The sequence below is a fragment of the Rutilus rutilus genome (assembly GCF_951802725.1).
Source record: "Rutilus rutilus genome assembly, chromosome: 18".
NCBI lineage: Eukaryota > Metazoa > Chordata > Actinopteri > Cypriniformes > Leuciscidae > Rutilus > Rutilus rutilus.
In genome coordinates, this window is record NC_140231.1 from 12,842,977 (window position 1) to 12,864,015 (window position 21,039).

Sequence of the window (21,039 nt, forward strand, 5' to 3'; positions counted from 1 at the left end):
TGAAATGGTACATGTAGGCATACTGTAACTAAATCTGGTTTTGTTTACATTTTGTACACTTTTCAAGTTAATCATTTCCTAAAAATGTTTGTTTCAGATAAAAAATCAATGGATATGTTAGTTTAACCGAACAAAAATGCACTAAAAATCACATTGAGATCAGTATGTTAGCTCTGAGAAAAGCTCTAGCATCATTTGTTTGTATTCCAATTGATTTGATATTTTGTAATGTAATATAGTTCAGACATTGTGTGACAAAACAAAAACTGACATTTTTACCGCCTCGAGCCTCTTGCCTCTTGCCTCTAATGCTGGTCCTCTCTAATTTTCTCACACTGGAGTAAGTATCTGTCAGACAGTTTTCAGGTGAACCCTTCCAGCATGTTTCTGCCTGAAGAGTGGCCGCTCAGACACATGCGTCACTCTATGTACACATCAGCATTCACAGAAAGCCACGTTACAGAAACATCGCTGGACAACATATTTAGAATAGGTGAATATAAATTCATGACTGAATGTGTGAAGACGTGGTAGTAGAAGTTGCTTTTGTCTTTTCCATCCTATAGCCAATTTGTACTTTACAATATTTGACTTTATGCAATCAGGCTCGCTGGCTCTCACGTGCCAGAACATTCCCTTTACATATCTTTGTGTCCTTTGGTGAGCTACTGTGAGAGTTGTTTCACCACAGTAAAAGAACCTGGAGCATAATTGCACTGTGAGGGATCTCTGATAAAGCAGTTTAGTGTTTTATATTTTTCTTTTGTATGTATTGTTTTCTCATATAATCCTAGAGATTAGATCTTTCTCTCTCACACATGCACAAACACTTCGAGCATTCTTTAACCATTTCAGAAATTGCAATAGAATCTAGAATCTATAGAAACCTAGATTTACCAAATGATTAATCGATTAAATATTAAGATCAGTTGGATTAAATGATAGAACAAATGTGTTAAACTGAACGAGAAGAGATGCAAATGAAACGTTTTAATAGCACTAATAAAAGGTATGTGATTGTGAATGAAATTTTTATATAGATGAGACAATTATTTTGTGTCACACCTTGTTATTTGGAACTATTGAATCTGCCTTCACCCTCTTCCTTGGACTTGGACATTACAGGATCCTAGAAAAGATTGTATGTGCCATTTTTAGTTTTTTTTTGTGTTTTATTCAATGGATTCACAATGGATCTGCAGGTAAGACTGTTATACCTGGAGAAGATGGACCATTTGCTGGGGGGTTATACCCATGACTTTTTAGATCTGGCGTGCCTTACACACATGACGAAATCGTGTTCAGCATCTTCTTCCACGCTATGCCTGAGCGAGCAGGTGAAGGCACGCCTGCCAGCGAATGCCAGCTATAAACCTGAGGAGGACACTAGCCCCACTCCCAACCCAGAGTCCAGCCAGAGAGATGCATACGACGCCTGAGCCCAGCGCAGACGGAGAGCCAGCGTCAGGAGGAGCGAGTACAAGAGTACACGTCCGACCAGGTGTGTGAGCTGGCCACATCATCCATCGCCGTGGGAGTTTTAGTGGAGATCGAGGGAATGGAGTTGAGCCCTGTCCACACTCTCGCCACTGTGAGTGAGTTCAAATTGGACTCTGTGAACTGCTGTTTTGACTTTGGAGAGGATGATTCCCTACCACAACCCTCTCCCAACAAATTTGGTGTTATTACCATGGGATTTTAAGGTATGGCTGCTAGGTGATTTTGTTTTGGAACCTTCAGAAAACTTTGCTGACTCTAACTAACTGAAATAAGTATTAATTTTAATAAAATAACACTGGTTTCGACTGCTTTATTTGAATCACTTTTCACAAAGTATTTCTATCACAATGCAATAATCATATTTCTTGGCCTACATTCCTGAAATCAAGCTAAACTCAGTGTAAACTCAAGTATGAAGTGCATGCATTAGCCCTCTTTACTAGTCTTGTATACATACAGTGCAATCAGCACACATCAACATACAAAGGAAGATATAAATGACCAGACAGGCCAGTTTACAAATGTGCAAATTTGCCTAGTTACAATCAACAGCCAGATACACTCATGCTTTTTAAAGGGATTGCTATATTTTTTTTTGCAAGATCATCCACTGCACCGTGTGGTCATCATGTGTGAGAGCTCATTTACACTTTTTCTTTTTTAATTTCCTATTAATATGTTTAAACCTAAACTAGAACATTCTTAATTTAATAGCTCATCTGTCTGTTTACTTCATTTAAAGGCGTTAGTCGTCTTGAGGAACAGCTTGCAGTGTGTCGAGGTCCTCAGACGGCCCCTGCAGATCCTCCATTGACTCAACATTATTTTGTGTGGGCTGACATGTTTTCTGAGCGTCAGTCCTGAGTTTCTCAAGGTCACTGTCACTTCAGGGATAAAAGAAAGCGGATGAATTTTACATAGTTATTCAAGACGATGAGAGAAATGCAAATATAGAGAACAGATATTTTCATATTTGATATTGAAAGTATGGGTCTGACACAAGGGTGAAACAATACATTTGTTTGTTTAGCAAAATATAGTTGCAAAAATCAGTTTTAATGTGACGTTCATATAACAAAAAGAAAGGAAAAGTGTTCCAAAGTTTGAGGTTGATACGATTTTTTGAAATATTTTATTTGATTAAAAACACAGTAATATTGTGAAATAGTATTACAATTTAAAGGAACTGTTTTTTATTTTAAAATATTTTAAAACGTAATTTGTTCCTGTGACGCAAAGCTGAATTGTCAGCATACATTTTTTTAAAGATGAAGATAAAGTGAATTGTTTTGAAGACTCCAGTGTTCAGTGTCACATGATCCTTCAGAAATCATTTTAATATACTAGCGTAATGCTTGGCGCTCTAGGTATCATTCGAAAGCTTAAAAACTCAAAATTCATCCTTTTATGAATAATTTAAATCCTTTTAGTGGCTCCTCCCCCTAGTGGGTGGTGTCATGTTTCATATTACAAAATGTATTTTAAATATATTTTATAATCATGACAAATCGCACATGGTCAGAAAGGAATGAGACTCAATGTTCCATATTTGGTGACTGTTTTGTGATATAAGTGATGCTGTGACAGAAATTGATTAATTTGTTACAGGAGAACGCATAATAAACAATTCAATGGAATGTGGGAGACACCCGGTGGCTATTTTTGGTACAGCGCCTAAACAAAATCACATAGGAACTTTAATTTTTGTGATATCAACTTCAGATTTGTAACACAACCTGGTTAGACATATGGCTTTGATTGTAAAGCAATTTTAGAGTAAAAAGTATTTAGTAAAATATACATTTTGTATAAAATAAAACAGTAAACTTAAAGTTCTATCACTTTTTTACACTTTCATTTTAGGTCTGTCTTCCAAAGCATTCATGAATTACAACCATTTAAGTTTGCAGAGTGCATTTTCACATTTACGCTCAAAAAGGAGGGTGACAGTAAAGGGGTTACAAATAAATTAAGGCATCTAAAAGTTTGAAGACTTATGACTTTTATATAACAAAAAGTTTAAATCCGTTAAATTAGTTGAATACATATTTTTCATCCCTCCCTCACATCCTGAAACAAATCCTTCCCTCACGGGTCAAAATGACCAGAAGCCCTAAAATTATACTCTTTTTTTTTCTTTTTTTTTTCAGAAAGCTTAAATCATTTCATTTTTATAATATTTTTTCTATTTTAATGCCTTTTTTTGGAGATTTTTATTTTATTTTATTTTATATACCTTTAAATTACTAGATTGTATCAATAAATAATATAATCTAAGCACATTCTTTCAACTTAAATTCAAAATAACTCACCAATGCATGCAATAACCAGCTCAAATCGGCTCAAAATATCTCTCATTGGGTCAATTTGGATGTCTCTGCCGACCTCTTGTGGAAAAATAAATAATATAACATGCCACTAAATGGCCTTATGACCTATATGGAGCAAATGCACTCTTCCGCTGGGTCCTAAAGTCAGTTTTCGAGTTTATCTCTTCAGTATGCATTAAGATACACATGTAGACATTAAAAAATAATTTTTGGTAAAGTTTTAGCATTTTTAGTTTTAATTTTGAACATTTCAAATGTGTACTGTGTACTATTTGCACTGAAGCATTCCTCGCATTCCATTCATTCCTAAGGGGGTCAAATTGACCCGTGAGGAAAGGATTTGTTACTTTTTCACACAAACTCCTCAAATCCAGTCCATTTTTTGTGTGTATTTGTGGTTCAAGTGTGACAAAAGTCTTAAGGTCTTGGACCACTCCGCTGAACACTCAATTTTCAAAAAAATAAATTAAAATAAAAGAGTTCCGGGTCAAATTATCCCGAGGGAAGGATGAAAAACAATCACATCCACATAAAACTGCCCTTAAATGCAAATTTATGTTATAATTACATTGCAATCAAAGAGCAATTGAAAAGTTCCCAGTACACTTTCAGCTCTAACTCACTTGTAAAGGTTGTTTTTCTTACCTAAGAGGAATAAGGACGATCCCAGTGACAAGATTTAGCTGCTCCACTATCCAGACACGACTTGGAGAGTTCAGCTAAATGAGGGGACAACCCAATTAATTCATTATTATTATTATTATACATTATATTATTATACAGACATGTACAGTACTAACATTGAGACGGGAAATATTGGTGTCTGATCCAGTCTTGTAGATCCAGTTCATGGTTTTCTGTAGAATCACTGCCTGATGTGTCAGATGCTTTAGGTACTCTGAACTCTCTTGGGTCTTCTCGTGTGCTTCTCCCACCTATTAAAAACAGCATTCATCAAAATCTAGACTAGAATCAAGGCAAAACAAATCTGCTCATTTTGTATGGGCTTGTAACCATTCACCTGCTTCCTGTATATGCCGTAACGCTCCTTTTCATGCCTCAGCGCAGCACGGAAATCTCCTTTACTTTCATGCACCTTTGCCAATAAGTGATGACTGTAGAGAAGGACAGGATCATGAAATGTTTTCTTCAGGTTCAGAACATATGAGTACTGTATCCACAACAAAGTGGCTTGTTTGTGTTTCTGTTCACCCTTCACCTTTGTGCCAGTTTGAGAGATGAGGGTCCCTGATATTTGGAGGTCAGGGCAAGGGCGTTCTCCAGGAACTTCAGGGCAAGATCACAGGCCATCATGCTATGAAGCACAAGGCCTATTTTACTCTGTACAGGACATGAACGCAAAGTATGCTTAGGTTAAAGGTGCTTTAAAACAATTTTGTGCATTTAGTACATAAACATTTGCAAAGATATTCATGAGCATTACTTATTATCATCAGTATTGGGGGAGATGCAAATAACATGGTAAGATTTTTTTTTTATGTTTTTGAAAGTAGTCTCTTATGCTCACCATTTACTTGATCAAAATACAGTAAAAAAGAGTCATATTGTGAAATACTTTTACAATTTAAAATAACTGTTTTCTATGTTACAATATGTAAATTGTATACATATTGTATACAAAAATAATAAATGTAATTTATTCCTGTGATGCAAAGCTGAATTGTCAGCATCAATACTCCAGTCTTCAGTGTCACATGATTCTTCAGAAATCATTATAATATCCAAATTTGGTGAAACATTTCTTCTAAATATTAATGTTGAAAACTGTTGTGCTGCTTAAAACTTTTGTGGAAACTGTGATACATTTTCTTCAGCATTCCTTGATGAATAGAAAGTACAAAAGAACAATTTATTTAAAATAGAAACCTTTTGTAAAACCATGTCTTTACTGTTGCTTTTGGTCAAGTATTAATTTCTTTAAAAACAATAGTGTGTGTGTACAGTGTGTATATATATATATATATCACAGGAATAAATTACATTTACTGAAATAGAAATAATGGTAACATTTTACAATAAGGTTTCATTAGTTAACATTAGATAATGTTTTAACTAACATGAACTAACAATGAACAAAACATTTGGTACAGTATTTATTCATCTTTGTTAATATTAGTTAATAAAAATAAAGTCACTCATTGTTTGTTCACAGTGCATTGACTAATGTTGACAAACACAATTTTTGTTCATTTTAATAATGTATTAGTAAATGTTGAAATTAACATTAATTTAGATTAATAAATGTAGAAGAATTATTCATTCTTAATTCATGTTAACTAAAGTAGTTAACTGTTAACTAATGAAACCTAATTGTAAAATGTTACCGAAATATTTCACAATATTTCAGTTTTTACAGTTTTTTTAAATCAAATTAAATGTAACCTTGGTGAGCATGAGACTTCTTTTTAAAAACCTTGAAGAAATCTTACATATATACAGTGCAATGCATAAGTGAATACACCCATGCTAAAGTTGACTAAAAAGAGGAATAAAAAATCATATTTTGGAAATTGAACTTAATGCCTTAATTTAAAAAATTTGGAAAAATCCAACCTTTAAGGACACCAATTTTCTTTGTGAATGAATAATGTATCGTAAATAAATAAATGTTCTTCCTTAAAATACATGGTGCATAAGTTAGTACACCCCTATGTTAAATTCCCATAGAGGCAGGCAGATTTGTATTTTTAAAGGCCAGTTACTTCATGGATCCAGGATACTATGCATCCTGATAAAGTTCCCTTGGCCTTTGGAATTAAAATAGCCCCACATCATCACATAGCCTTCACCATACCTAGAGATTGGCATGGGGTACTTTCCATAAGATCATCTCTCAATGCAAATCAAACTAGCTTTTAGGCTAACTGAAATAAAACCATGCCAATCTCTAGGTATGGTGAAGGCTATGTGATGATGTGGGGCTATTTTAATTCCAAAGGCCAAGGGAACTTTATCAGGATGCATAGTATCCTGGATCCATGAAGTAACTGGCCTTTAAAAATACAAATCTGCCTGCCTCTATGGGAATTTAACATAGGGGTGTACTAACTTATGCACCATGTATTTTAAGGAAGAACATTTATTTATTTACGATACATTATTCATTCACAAAGAAAATTGGTGTCCTTAAAGGTTGGATTTTTCCAAATTTTTTAAATTAAGGCATTAAGTTCAATTTCCAAAATATGATTTTTTATTCCTCTTTTTAGTCAACTTTAGCATGGGTGTATTAACTTATGCATTGCACTGTACATAGTATATATAAATCTGCACATACTAAAAAAATATCTTTCAGCAGATGTACACAACATAAAATAACAGAATAAAATGTATAAATCAATATACATCTCTTAACTAATATGGGGAAATATACAAGAATTATAAAAATGTTGTTTAAAATAGTTGAAGATTGAGTACAGCATGTCATACTGCAGGCCACTTGGTTTGTTTTCAATGTCCCTGTTATTCATTATTATCACATTGCTATGATTATAATAACTCACGTCCAGTAAAGTCATCTCAGGATGGTCTTCTCCACACACCAGGAGCATCAGGTATCGGGCACGGTATAATAATCGCAGCGCTGTCACTGGCTGCCCTCCAGCAAAGCAATAAAGACCGAGGTGCTTCTACGCAAAGAGGAAACAACTTTGTTCGTCATACTCGTATATTGACACCAGCATAACTGTATGATGCTACAGTAAACCATACTTTTAATTGACATAAAGATGATTACGTACATATTCCTGTATAGTGTTGGGATGCTCAATTCCCAGGACTCTTTCACTGATCAGCACAGCCCTCTGCTGGTGACTCAGGGCCTGACAGCATAAAATACAAATTTCATTTCAAAATGTCATTTTTAAAAATTATTGGGTTAATAATAGGGATAATTTGGGTTCTGAGTTCTTTATTCTTTCATATGTCATTTTCGAGCATGTGATACCTCAGCATAGTCTCCGAGGATGTAGTGTATGCGTCCCAATAGCCTCAGACATACGCAGACGTCCTGATGCAGAGCCCCGTAGACATTAGTGAAGAGACCCAGAGCCTGGCTTATTAACTCACAGCCCTCTTTCAGACAACCTAGTAATGCACAAATGCATATCAAAGACTAAAGATTATTTGAATATTCTTTTTGTTTGAAATACACTATCGTTTGGGGGTCAGTAAGAGTTATTTTTATTTTTATTTTTATTGTAAAGAAATTAATAAATTTATTCCATTCGCAAAGATGCATGTTATTGATCAAAAGTGATCTTTCTATTTCTATTTCAAATAAATGCTTCTTTTGCTATTTTGATTCACCAAAGAATCCTAAAAAAAACTGTTTTCAGCGCATCTGTTTTCAACATTGATAATAATAATAAAAATGTTTTTTGAACAGCAAATCAGCATATTATAATGATTTCTGAATGATCATGTGACACTGAAGACTGGAGTAATGATGCTGAAAATTCAGCTTTACATCACAGGAATAAATTACATTTTTAAATATATTAAAATAGAACAGTTATTTTAAATTGTTTTTACTGTATTTTTAAACAAATACATGCAGCATCGGTGAGCATAAGAGACTTCTTTGAAAAACATAAAAAAATCTTACCAACCCAAATATTTCAATGGTGAATAGTTAACATGCTTATGCATATCAATTGTTCTTGTGTTTTTTAATTATTATAATTATTTTTTAAAGTGCCTTAGAGAACTACCTTTAAAGGCTCTCGATAAAAATAGTTTATTATATATATATTTCAGATTATCCTCAGATTTAAGCTACTTTGAATGCTCACCTTGCTGGACCTGAGACTGACCACAACGCAAGAGATAAAGGGCATCGTTGGCCCTGGGACTGATGTGCTTTACTACGGGGAAAATGTTAAGGATGTCCTCTTCAGTGAACACAGTTCTGTGCTCAGAATCAAAGTGATACTCTCTTAAAAGAATCTGAAGGAGAGATAGAGATGGGGTAGGTATCAGAGTAAGAAAAAAGCACAATAATCTTGTTAAAGGGGTCAAATAATGCCATTTTTGTACAAGTTATTATGATTCTTTAGGGTCTAAATGAAAAGTTTAGAAAAATTCTCATTAGTATTGTAAGAAAACACTAATTCTACCTAGTCAAAAACAGCTCTGTTTTCAGCACGCCGTTTAAGTGCATGTGTCTTTAAATGATAATGAGCTTTGCTCACCCCGCCCCTCTGTTCTGTGCATACACCGTTTGTAATAATAACACAATAACCATAACGCGTTGTTCATTATAAACTTGGGATTATGAATTATATTGAGAATGTTGTACATAGAAAACATGCCGTAATGTACCTGAGTGTAAACAGCCGCATTCATCGTGAAGCGTGCTAGCGATTTGCAAAGATTAATATAAATATTAATATAAAGGTTAATAAAACGTTACACTCACTTCAGTTCTTCTGGAGGTGCAGCAGGAACACGAATAGTTGATACCGATCCTTTTTTCAGGAGCAGCTTCTTAGCAAAACCAGCTTTATACTGACTCTCGTTTGTAAAGCAGTCTGGTGTGTGAAATGATTCGCGCAAACATGAAAGCATTGACGTTGATCGTGGGGAATATTCCCTTCGAAAACAAACTCAGCCACTGCGTCTTCAGCGGTTCTGATTTAGGAACATCAAAATGACTGCTGTGTCCCTTATTACACCCAAGAACAGAACACCACAATCGCTTAGACGCCATTCTGCTCCAGCGTATCAACAATGTTCGCGCTATGATGACAGCTCGCTCAGGGCGGGTCTGTGTTAAAACGCTGCTGTCAATTAACAATCGTGGGAGGGGCGTCCGACCGTGTGACGTCACACGGTCAGACGGCTCGATTGGAGAGAGGGGAAACATATAAGGAGATAAAAAAAAAACACTGGATGGATTTTTATCATTATATGATGGTTGCGTACAGGCACTGCGAACACACATTTCAGTACAATCAACTTGTAAAAGTGCATGTACCATTATATGACCCCTTTAAATCTTGTTGTCAAGTCCAATCTGAAATACCTGAATGCCAGTTTTGATGGCAATCTCTCTGAGCAGGGTGTTTCTCTGCAGCCTGCATTTGTCCACGGCCTCCTCCACACTTCCACTGCCAGAAGGAGATGAGATCCCACTCATATCAAATCACAGCACAACATCTATTTGTGTTCAGAGAACTGGTCACTCACCAGGGCAGGCTGTAATGGTAGTACTCCTGGGCCTCGGTTTTGATGGCCACCCAAAGGTCACTGGGAGTGAGGTTGGCCCAGACAGTCACGGTGCCGCCCACAGATGCACGATTCCGCCTTCTCCGACTCCTGCGTCTAGAAGCTAACTTGTCGTTTTGCTGAATGACTCCGGCATCGGCGAAAGAGCTCAGGAAGCAGTTGAGGAAATGGCTGACGGAGGCAGACAGGGCAGATGGTTCCACTGCCTGAGGATTAAGGATACAAGAACCAATTTTGGCAAAAGTGTCATAATATACAGCATTATATTTGTGATATCCCACTGAGCATTATAAATACCACAAGCAATTTCTGGACACTCACCAAAAGATACGTCTTAAACAGATGTTTTGCACATCTGGTGATCAGCTCACAGAGTGCAATTCTCTGAAAGAGGTAAAAAAGTATAATAGGCGTCATACACACATTTTTCTGTTTAACATCTTATTAGTTCTTCTCTTCAGATTAAAACGAGTTAGTCTAGTGGTATAATTTTAATTTACATTTACATTTAATCATTTGGCAGACGCTTTTGTCCAAAGCGACTTACAAAGCCCTTCATCTGATCGATTTTTGAAGGCAGCATAATTGTATCCTTCTCTACATTTGATATCCCACAAGTTGAGCTAAAAAATAAAGATGGTGTCTGAACGTTGTGGTTGGTGGTGTGGTTTTGACCGACGTTTTCCACTTCTGATGTCATTTCTCGTGAGAAATTGCTATGGTAGTAATTAAATATTCACTTATTGATCACCAAAGCTCTCTCTATTTTGCTGTAGATCATTAAACTGTTAAGATGCCTCAGACGTCTGTCTAAAATCAGTTTCGTGAGGTGCCTTCATGCATGGGCGCCGCCACAGAAAGACAAACTAAAAATCCAAGGAACCAACAGAAAACAGACGTGACAGGCAAGAGTAAAACGCACACTTACATAGACATGATCAAGCCTTTCTTTCTGGGGTATCTTCTGAATATTCTCCAGCACAGCGCCCAGGTAGCGGATGTTGATGCCGTGCTGATGCAGAGCCTCAGTTAGTGTGACGCCGTCTATCGGCATTGATGTGTGATCAAGGCAACTCTTCATCTACAAACACACACAGTTAAAGATGTGATTTTTTCCCCATTGTGCTCGGGGTTACACAAGGACAGATATCAGGGATAATCTGTTTTATATCCTTATTCAATTTTATATCCTTATCTATATCTTCCAGTCCTAATAAAAAGCAATAGGGCTGGTCGATTATGGCAAAAATCATAATCACAAATATTTTTGGTCAATATTGAAATCACAATTATTTGGTGAAAGTCTTCTTTCACGATATTAGTAATTTAAAATATCAGTTGAATTTCACAATTATCAGTACTTCAGCAAAAACTAAATAAACTGTGTTTTAAGTTTTTCAGGAAGATGTACTAACAGTGGCATTCAGATAATCAATAGCCTACAACAAAAAATGCAATAATCAAATGTAAAATAACATTGCATAGTGTTACTGTACACATTAAATATAGATTAATCCTTATTAAAGCTAGTTAAGTTATTCAGTCAAGATCCGTGATTGATTTTCCCTTGTCATTAGTTGTTTGATTATCATTAATGACAGACAGCAGCAGGTATATTAGGCTGCTGTCACTTTAAGAGCTAATACACCGATCCAAAATGCTGATACACACGCGTTTTCTTTCTCAACTGTGTACGGTTAAGCCATAACCCACTGTGTTTACATGAATACTCTTTAAAAAGGCATTTTGACATTTTTGCCGGATCTGGGCCGACACTGTGTTGCTGTTTGGGTTGTGTGTACGAGTTTACGCACGTATTGAAGCCCATTTGCTTATACGCATTCGGCTCTGACTCGAAGCACGCACAAAGAAAGGCGCCTGGGGAACAGTGTCTCTTTTGTGGCTTAATGCGCTTTTAATAACACTGTTTAATATCAAACACGTCCTGCAGTTTAGCAACAATAGACTGTATTTTACAATACTCTCTTATTTGGCTGTTTGGATGTTATGTTTGGGCTTTTGGGGAGGAACGAAACGAAAGTACACCACTGTGAAGGACAGGAAGGTGCGCTGGACAGAATCGGTTTACCTCGATTATGTGGTTTTCATTATTGTTGGAAGCCAAAATCAAAATCGAAAATCAATTACGATTAATCGCACATCCCTAAAAAGCAACTTACAAATGCAGGGATTTGATTGGAAATGAGGAAGACTGCAGCATCCTTTAACTGCTGTTTCTGTTTCTGGATATCTTCTGCACTTTCCTTGGGGAAACGTACACCTGATAAAAGAACAAATATATTAATAATGCAATGTTCATATTTAGCCATACACATATTTCTAATATTGTCTGCTCATGTTTACAGCCAAAAGAGCTGCAAGGTAAAAACAGAACCGGTCCAAAAAGCTAACAACACACCTGCACAGAAGACGTTGGGGTTGAAATGTATGTCAAAAGTTTTCCTGAGGGAGGAGAAGATATGCTTTATTGAAGAACCCTGCTGGGTGTTATTCACAGGCACAGTTTTTAGGGAAAGGTGCTCTGAATCCTGATCTGGGAGCGCGACAGAAGTTGAGGATAGCTGAGGCGTAGTAGTTGGATCACTCTTTAGTGCAGATCTGCCAACATCTTTGATTTCTCTGTCATGCTCAGTACTTTGAGAGACAGTTTCCATAAACATCTGGTATCTGGTGGCATTCATATAAAAAGACTGTTTAGCTCAAAACCTCACAGCAGGTTAATATTTGCATCATGATGTAGAGCTTTTTTCATGCTGTGCATTTCATTATTTTTACTGTCGTAATCGCTATACCCCAAAAAATGGATCTTCATAATAGAATGTTTCCTGTAAAACTAAATATTTACACTTAATTATAATAAAAACACTAAAACAATTCAATATTTTCACGAAAACTGGTAAAACCAGGCCAAGAATCATATTTCACCAAATGCCTGTATTCAGGACCATTAAGATTTTGTATCTTGTTTTGATGAAAATTAAGCACATTTTTTTTCCAGCAAAATTCTCAGTACTGTAATGTGGCAGGACGTTATAATTTTAAGTTTATATTTATTTTATTTATTATGATATTCTCAATTATGGTTCTCAATAGATTCACATTAGTGAGATAATCTTTTACTGTATTAAAGCAAAAAATACTTATATTATTTGTATTAAATATTATATATATATATTTTAAATAATCATTTTTTTTATATTTATTTGAAAGCATCAGCAAAATCCTTCCATATTATTGCAAGGGGAATTGAGGTAGAAATGTGTGAAGTAATATGGAAATGAATGATTATTTAAGATAATAAAAAGTATTTATTATCTTAAAATAGGCTTCATTTTCAACTGTGGATAACATTTTATTTGTATTTTTTCTTTGGTTTGATTTAGGGTGAAATATGACATTCTTGACAGGTTCACCTGTGAATTAATCATAAGACAGGTTAATATAATTACCGGTGCTCCACAAAGGCGTCAATGAGTTCCTGTCTCAGGCAGACCAGGCGATGAGGATGTAGCCTTGGGAAGCCCAGTTGTTTACACACAGGACTTAAATCCTCTCCTTCCACAGGAAGGAAGTTGAGGTCGGGTGGGAAGGTAAAAAGTAGATCCAGTATGTAGTGCCGACCATCATTACCCACAATGCCCTTGTGCTCCACCGAGGAGCACAACTCTACAGCTGTGTCATCTTTGTTTAGCACTAGGTGGCGCTGCACTCGCAGCTTCTTACTGGGTTTGTCAAGCAGCTCCAGATACCTTCAAAGAGTTTGAAATGTGTGCGGTTACGAATTCAAATATGTTGTTTATGTAATTTCTGACAAATTCTTCAGCCTAAAGGCCGATTCACACCAAGAACCATGAAGATAACCATAACGATAACTATATTAGTGTCCACACCAATACATGATAATGCTCTGTTTATCATAACCGCATGCTGTAGTTCTGTCATCTACCGCTTTAAATGCTCAAGCTCTTTAAAGCAAGATGGATTGTGATTGGCTGTGATTGTTTTTATCGTTCATCAGCTGGAAAAAATTTTTTCTGAAAGTGCTTCTCCTGTGTCGTTATCATTATAGTAATGGTGTGAACTTCCCTATTCTTCCCTATTTGAACGATTATTAAAACTTTATAGTTATTGTTATCATTATAACGTGAACAGGTCTTAAAAATGATGCTTTTACCTGTCATCGGACACAACGGTCTTGCCAAAGTCATTGGAGCCATAGACAACACTCTGTGCTTGGTCACGGTCAAGAATTCCCGGCACGATAGTTTGGGCAGTGACGCGGTAGCCGCGGTAATCGATCACTACAGTGCCAATCAGGTAGAGTTCTTCTTGATCCACTGCCCAATAAGCCCTCACACCGTTCAGGTCAAGAACAGGGGCGGCATGGGCCGCAGCCTCCCCTCCCAGATCTCTGTATTGGTCCTGCACATCAAAGCCTAAACTGAAGAAAATATTGTTCCAGATGAACATCTGCTGTCGAGGTTCTTCACTAGGGTTGATGGGCACCACGTTACCATCTACCACTGCCATGGCTCCTCGAGTGGCAGTGCTGACAAAATCACTGTTAGCCTGATAAAGTCAGTAAAAGGTCAGTATTAGAACAGCCTATGTAAATGTTCCTGATGTTACATTTTTGATCAGATTTGGTTTCTAGAGAACAAAGGCCCTGTTTACACCTGGTATTTAGATGCGTTTTGGTCGATCGGATCACAAGTAGACGAGGAAGACACATACCTGTTCACATCTGGTGTTTTGGTCTCTTTTGTCCATTTTCAACCACTTCTGTCCTGATTTCTTTGAGGGGAAGGTTTAAGTACATATAGTTTTTCAGATCTTTCGATCTAATGGACAAAATAAGCTTGCACAATTTACATATGAACGTGACCGGAGACGATGGAAAAACATAAGGAGAGCATCAGCTTTCGTTTCTGCTCTGACAGCCGCAAGACACGACGAATGCTGTGAGTGTGTGTTAGAAATCAGGAGTGGTGAGAGAACATTGTGCTTGGTACATTTTTCATCTTCAAACCAAACTTGGGTCTTCAGCCGACAACTTTTAAATCCCGTCTGGCTAGAGCTCTTCCCATAATGTTTACGCATTAGGTCAGTAAGCGGAGAGTAGACGGTCTTTTGTGGCTGTTCGAATGCATTCGACCACATGAGCGTTTACACTACGAAAGCAATCAGGTCAAATGTGTTTTCAACTACCTCTGGAAGTGGTCAAAAGTGGACAAGCTCAAAACTTTTTAGACCCCGTTTACACCTGTCGTCCACTTGTGATCCAATTGACCAAAACGCATCTTAATACCAGGTGTAAACAGGGCCAAAAAGTACTTTGTGGAACTGTAAAAGCCCCTTTTGGTTCTAAGTTAAACACATATGATAAGTGGTAAAGATACCTTAAAAACCGCTCTGTCCCTCATCAGACGATCAGTCACGTTTTTTCTCGGAAGCTCTCTTGTGGCCTGAAGTTCTTCATTCCAGTCCCGGGCCTTTGTTCAACACAGAGGGATGAGTGAAAAACTACTTGTGTAACTGGCCTGTGCGCTGACTTTCAACATGTTTACCTGAATAGGCACATGTTCTTCATAACCCAGGCGGAAGGAGATGACATCCTCCGCTCGAACACAGTCCATTGTATGGTCAAGTGCTGGAGCAGTCCAGCTAAACACCTGGAACGGTGTGGCAATCCTTTCAAAGGGGTGTGTGGACCCTCTAAAATAAGAGAGAAGTTGAGTAGTTTCTACATTCTCTATTACATTTACAAGAAAAACAATCATATTTTGTATTATCATTTTATTCAGACAACTAACAAACATATTTTGCAGGTAAACAAGATTTAAAAGTTTATTAAAAAGTTAAAGTTAAGTTTATGTTTTATTATTTAAAACCGACAGTACGTTTACAAATGTGTAAATGTGAAATTGCTGTATCTCTGTATCTCCAAAGTTACTTTAATCAGTACAATTACATATGGTAACTTCAACTCAAGCATGTTTTAGCTAGATATTTTGACTATTAATTTCATAATTATACCACGGAAATAATTGAATATAAACAAACTGTGTGGGTAAATGTCACAAACCTGTCAAGAACACGTTTCAGATTCTATTTCACTTTTTGCATCTTGACATTGCATTTTTTTTAATTGGTTATTTATTTATTCCAACTTATGATTATCATTATATTCTCACTGCTGTGATAAAGTAATGTTTTACGGTGATATAAGTTTTTTTATTTAAAATTATATTTATACTTGAAAGTGTCTTTAAAATATTTATTTTCTATTAATATTTATTTTGTATTATCAAAATCTATTAAAAGCGGGACAAAGCATATCAAAAATACTTTACATTATAAACCACTATGATGTATAAATACTTAATAAATACAGTATATATTTCATTAACCATTTCAGTTGAATCTGACTCTTGGTGATTCTATGGACCATCACATGGCTTGGGACACACACACACACACACACACACACACAGACACACACACTTACAAAAAAAAAGTTTTTGCTTAGATATTTTGACATTCTATTGAGTAAAATATTGGCTCAGTACCCATACTTTAGCACAGTTCGTTGTACTCTTTTCACTTGTTCTGAAACCTGTCATACCTCCTTTTCAGCAAGGCACTGAAGTTCTTCTTAAAAACTGGACTGATATGACCCAGGAGATCCAGCAGAGCATGACTGAGGGCACTAGGATTGGCTGGCTTTGGATTAAAGCTGTAAGTCGTGGATCTAAGTAAAAAAAAAAAGAAAAGCAAAAAAATTCTATGTATTTGTTTTTCTAGTAGGGCAAGGACACTTTAAAGGGCAACTGTACATTATAACTCACTGATTTACGTAGAACCCACGAGTTGATGCTGTTATACTGAAGTGTCTGTCTTCCATGGTCACAACATTGAGATACATGAGGTCTCCATGCATCTTTCTGTTTCCAGGAGGAGGATTCCAGCTACTCATGGTCAGAACCTTCAAGCACTCTAAGGACTGTATAAAAGACATTATCATATGCTATCTTCATCTAGCACATTTTTAATGCCATACTGTCAAAGTTCCTCAATTCCTACCTTCCCAAAATCTGTATGAGGTTGCAGAGGTACCAGCAGACGCTCCTTAGAGCCTGGAAGAATGTGATTTGGAGGACTGCAGCTGATGCGCTTCAACCCGTCACCTCTTCGCTTAGGTTTGCTGCTCTCTGGGATTTAAATTCATTGTGGATTATTTACAGGTCTCATGAGGTCTACTGTATAAGGTTATCTTATCTTAACTTCTAAGCCCGCTATCCTACCTAAGTGTATTTTATCCTTCTTACCTTCCATACGATCTTCTGTGGCACAGCTGAGAAATGACGGTGAGCTGCCCTCCACTCCATTATAGCCATCAGTAAGGTCAAGGCTCTTTAGAAGGTCTCTGATGTGGCGTAAATGGATACGCACTTCTCGAACATTGTACGGCTCTTTGACATAATTAAAAGGGGAGCGGGAAGACAGATTTATGGCTATTTGTCACTGGTATATATGTCTAAAATGTAAGATTTCAACCAGTTTACTATTAGGTGAAGTTTCCAGTGAAAGCTTAATTGATCAACTATAACGATGTGATTTAGTGCAGTAAATTTTCGGGGCTTACCCTCCACAACCCTCAGAACGGAGCCCTCCTGAAGGCCTGGTATGGATGTAAGGTGAGTAAAGTTGTCAAGAGTGACTCCATTCAGCTGCAGGGAGAAGCAGGTACGCCGACAGGTCTCCTCCCGGTCCATCAACACTTGCTTAATTTCTTGCACCATCGCTAAAGGTGACACCTTGAGTGCAATAAAGACAGATAGATGGACGGATGGATGGATGGATGGACAAAAACACAGACAGACATTAAATAAATAGACAAACAGACAGACAGACCTGGAAGTCAGTGGGTTCTGTTCCTGGAGCTTGGATCTTCACGGTGAATCCCGCATCCTCAGATGGGTCCATGTCAGGGACAGCAGGAAGCTCTTGTTTTTTGCAGTCGTCCTCAACCTGTTCTGTCATACCTTCTGCTAGGGTGTTTGACACATGCTCACCGGTTATGATGTCAGGGCTGGGTGCTGGGGGGAAAATACAAGAATATAAATATAAAGTGGATTACCTACAAGGTACAAAAGAGTTAGAAACATTCACACATTTTTATCGGCACTACAACACAAATACCTCACAGAATTAGGGGCTGTACTGCTGTTAATTATTTGGTTACATTTATTTCTAAATATTACTTTCATGTTATGTCTGACTGATATTAAAATTCTATGCTATTTTGTCTAAATAAATAAACTAAAATGTTTTAAATGCCGCAAGTGAATTCAGGCATCACAACATTATTTAATTACTAGTGTTAATAAAGATTAAACTGAAGTAAGCAATAGATGACAACATTGTAGAAAGTGGGGAATATGAGCATGCACAATTAAATATATGATACCAATAAAAAAAATCAGTGTGGTTCCAGTATTCCTAGACAGAATACACACCTTTAAAGTTCGGAGTGGCCAGAAACTGTTTATCAACCATAAAAAGCGTGAATCGTTCAGTCTCATCCTCTTTTTGTTCTACCTGTGTCACAGCGAGTGTTTTCTGCTCAGATTCCTGCAGTGATAACCCCGTGCTCTTCTTTAGCGCTTCCAGGTCCCACTGCATCTGTTCTACTTCTGTCTTTTTCCATATCAAATCCTGGGACAGGCTTTGCTCCATCTCCCCTAACTCAGGCTCCACCAGCCCAAAGCTAATCTCTGTAATGCCTGGTTGCTCTACATGAGATATGGTCTCCTCCACACAAAGAAGAAGCTCTGCAGTTGTAGTAGCTTTCTCATTAGCATGCTCTCTTGTCATCTCTAGCGTCTCAGAAGTCTGTGCGTGTTGCTCCGAGTCTGGTTTTTCCAGTGCATCTTGGTCTTCAAAGTCATCCGGTTGTGCTACGAGTTCCAAGGCTTGTGCTTCCCTTTGAGTCTTTAGAAGCAAAGGATCTTCAGTTGTAATGCCATACGCATGTTGCATCTTCATCGCATCCAGATGTGTTTGTGCTGCACTGTTTGGACAATGTTCATTCAAAAGCTTCTCATCTTGTTTCTCCTCAGTGTGCATCACAGATTCCTCGCGTCTGATGTACTGCTCTGTTTGAGTCCAACCATCTTCTCTCTGACTGATGTCAATGTCACTTTTTGAGGCATCTAGAGAAGATGCAGCAGGCACAGGAATGCTAGCTGGACCAGAAAGTGAAGTTTGACTATTTGCAAATAGCCCCGTCCCATGACCAAGGAGAGAAGTGTCTGCTCCACTTCCGTGAGTGCATATTCGGTTTTGAGCTGCAGGTATTTTGTATAGGGATGACAGAAGGGGCCATTCATCCTCTATAGAGCATAATTGATGTGTGCCTGCAATGTTTGTGCTTGGCGGCCCCAACAGCTCTCTATTCTTCTCTCCTCCATTTCGCAGATTGCTTTCATCACCTCCATCCTCTCTTATGGCATCTTGTGCTTGCCCCCTGACCCGAAGGTTGCTGCTAAGCACGATGTCCGGGAATAGGAGATGATCTTGGTCCAGAACAGGAGATGCCAGCAGGTCAGCTGAAGTTCTTGAAGGAGACAGACTTTCTATTTCGCTATTTTCCTGGGATAGCAGCAGAGACAGCTCCTCAGTCTGATGCCCGACTCCCTTGGCGTTAACAATCTCAGACACCTTGCGGCAACAACTAAATATGTTCCCCATGTTGTCCATCTCATTACCAAAGAGCAAGAACTGTAATGCTGGACAAACAAAGCCCACTGTGAGTCAGCTAATAAATTAAAATGACCTTGGCAGCTAGAAAAACAGTGCTTTGTTGGTAAATCTGTAAGACAAGCCTGACAGACAGTTGACATACCCAATTACCAAGTCTGGCATCTGGCCTGCGCATCTCTACAATAGCTGAAACATGTTCGGTTCTAGTAAAGATAGTAAAGACATTCTATATTTTGGAAAATGATGATTTATACATAGATTAATGATTGACTGGATAATTGTATCTGCTATATATTCATGTATTTAACAGTAGAAGACCAGAAACATTGCATAGATTCAAATAAAATTATTATTTTTTTCTTTCAATTTTCAGTAGGCTATATTAGAAACTAATGCAAGTCATATTACACATGCAGGCGTCTTCTCACAGTTCATTTCCTTCATAAATGTGCCTGTTGTCTCATAAATCTCCATAGAACCACAGGAAAGCAGAACAGCTTGCTCCATGCAGGGATGTCACTCTCTCCAACAAAACGCAACACAATGTATAGTGTCATTTCTCTGCCCTTCATCTCCCCATACACACGTTCATTCTCGGGGGGAGGAGTCTTGATGGAGTTCCTTGCATCCCATTCCTCTTCCAGATAAATCGTAACTCATTTCTTCAGTTTCTCTAAAGAAGAAAAAAGCACATGACATGACTTCCTGAATCCACCCCAATGCATACATTCGCTCAGAAGTCTTCTATATTCCCTGCGTGCTTCTGAAGTGCGTTTCTCGGTCTGCTGTCCCAGCGTTTGCTGCTATGACAGAGTGCTGCAGTACCGGCGGAATGTGCAAGAGGACCTGCTTTGAAAAGCTACAATAGTCGGAGAAGTGGAAGGACTAGAGCACCTTACGAATACTAAACGAAGAGATGAAGTAAGCGTCATTGTTGTCGGAAGCTTGTCGACCGTCTCCTTATCTGCCTTCGGTTGTCTTCTCCAATACAAGCATATTTGCGGTTAGAATCTCACCTTTACTTGATGCGCATGCGCACACGCCACTAAGTTTCGCTAAATTATCATTTTTAATTCGTAGTTCTTATTAATATATTGTGTATTCAGGGTCCCCCGCCCATATGGTATTAGTTTTATTTTTTGAACGTCTTAAAAACTGTGCAGATACCCTGCAA

General features: G+C 37.5%; 1 protein-coding gene across 1 annotated transcript; it reads right to left on the minus strand.

Annotated features, from left to right (window-relative positions):
- Positions 1–1,177: 1,177 nt before the first annotated feature.
- On the minus strand, positions 1,178–20,810 carry cluhb (clustered mitochondria (cluA/CLU1) homolog b). The gene is made up of 26 exons (XM_084387589.1): positions 18,620–20,810; positions 18,015–18,199; positions 17,746–17,917; positions 17,429–17,572; positions 17,184–17,311; positions 16,949–17,103; positions 16,726–16,851; positions 15,668–15,815; positions 15,500–15,592; positions 14,275–14,669; positions 13,550–13,849; positions 12,499–12,767; positions 12,260–12,360; positions 11,008–11,160; positions 10,401–10,463; positions 10,041–10,285; positions 9,877–9,961; positions 8,645–8,798; positions 7,798–7,937; positions 7,592–7,672; positions 7,355–7,480; positions 5,050–5,171; positions 4,852–4,945; positions 4,631–4,765; positions 4,476–4,549; positions 1,178–2,384 (listed from the first exon to the last, which is right to left on the minus strand). The coding sequence occupies exons 1-26, from the start codon at positions 19,860–19,862 to the stop codon at positions 2,246–2,248; spliced, it is 5,070 nt and encodes a 1,689-aa protein (XP_084243715.1). The 5' UTR covers positions 19,863–20,810; the 3' UTR covers positions 1,178–2,245.
- Positions 20,811–21,039: the final 229 nt, after the last annotated feature.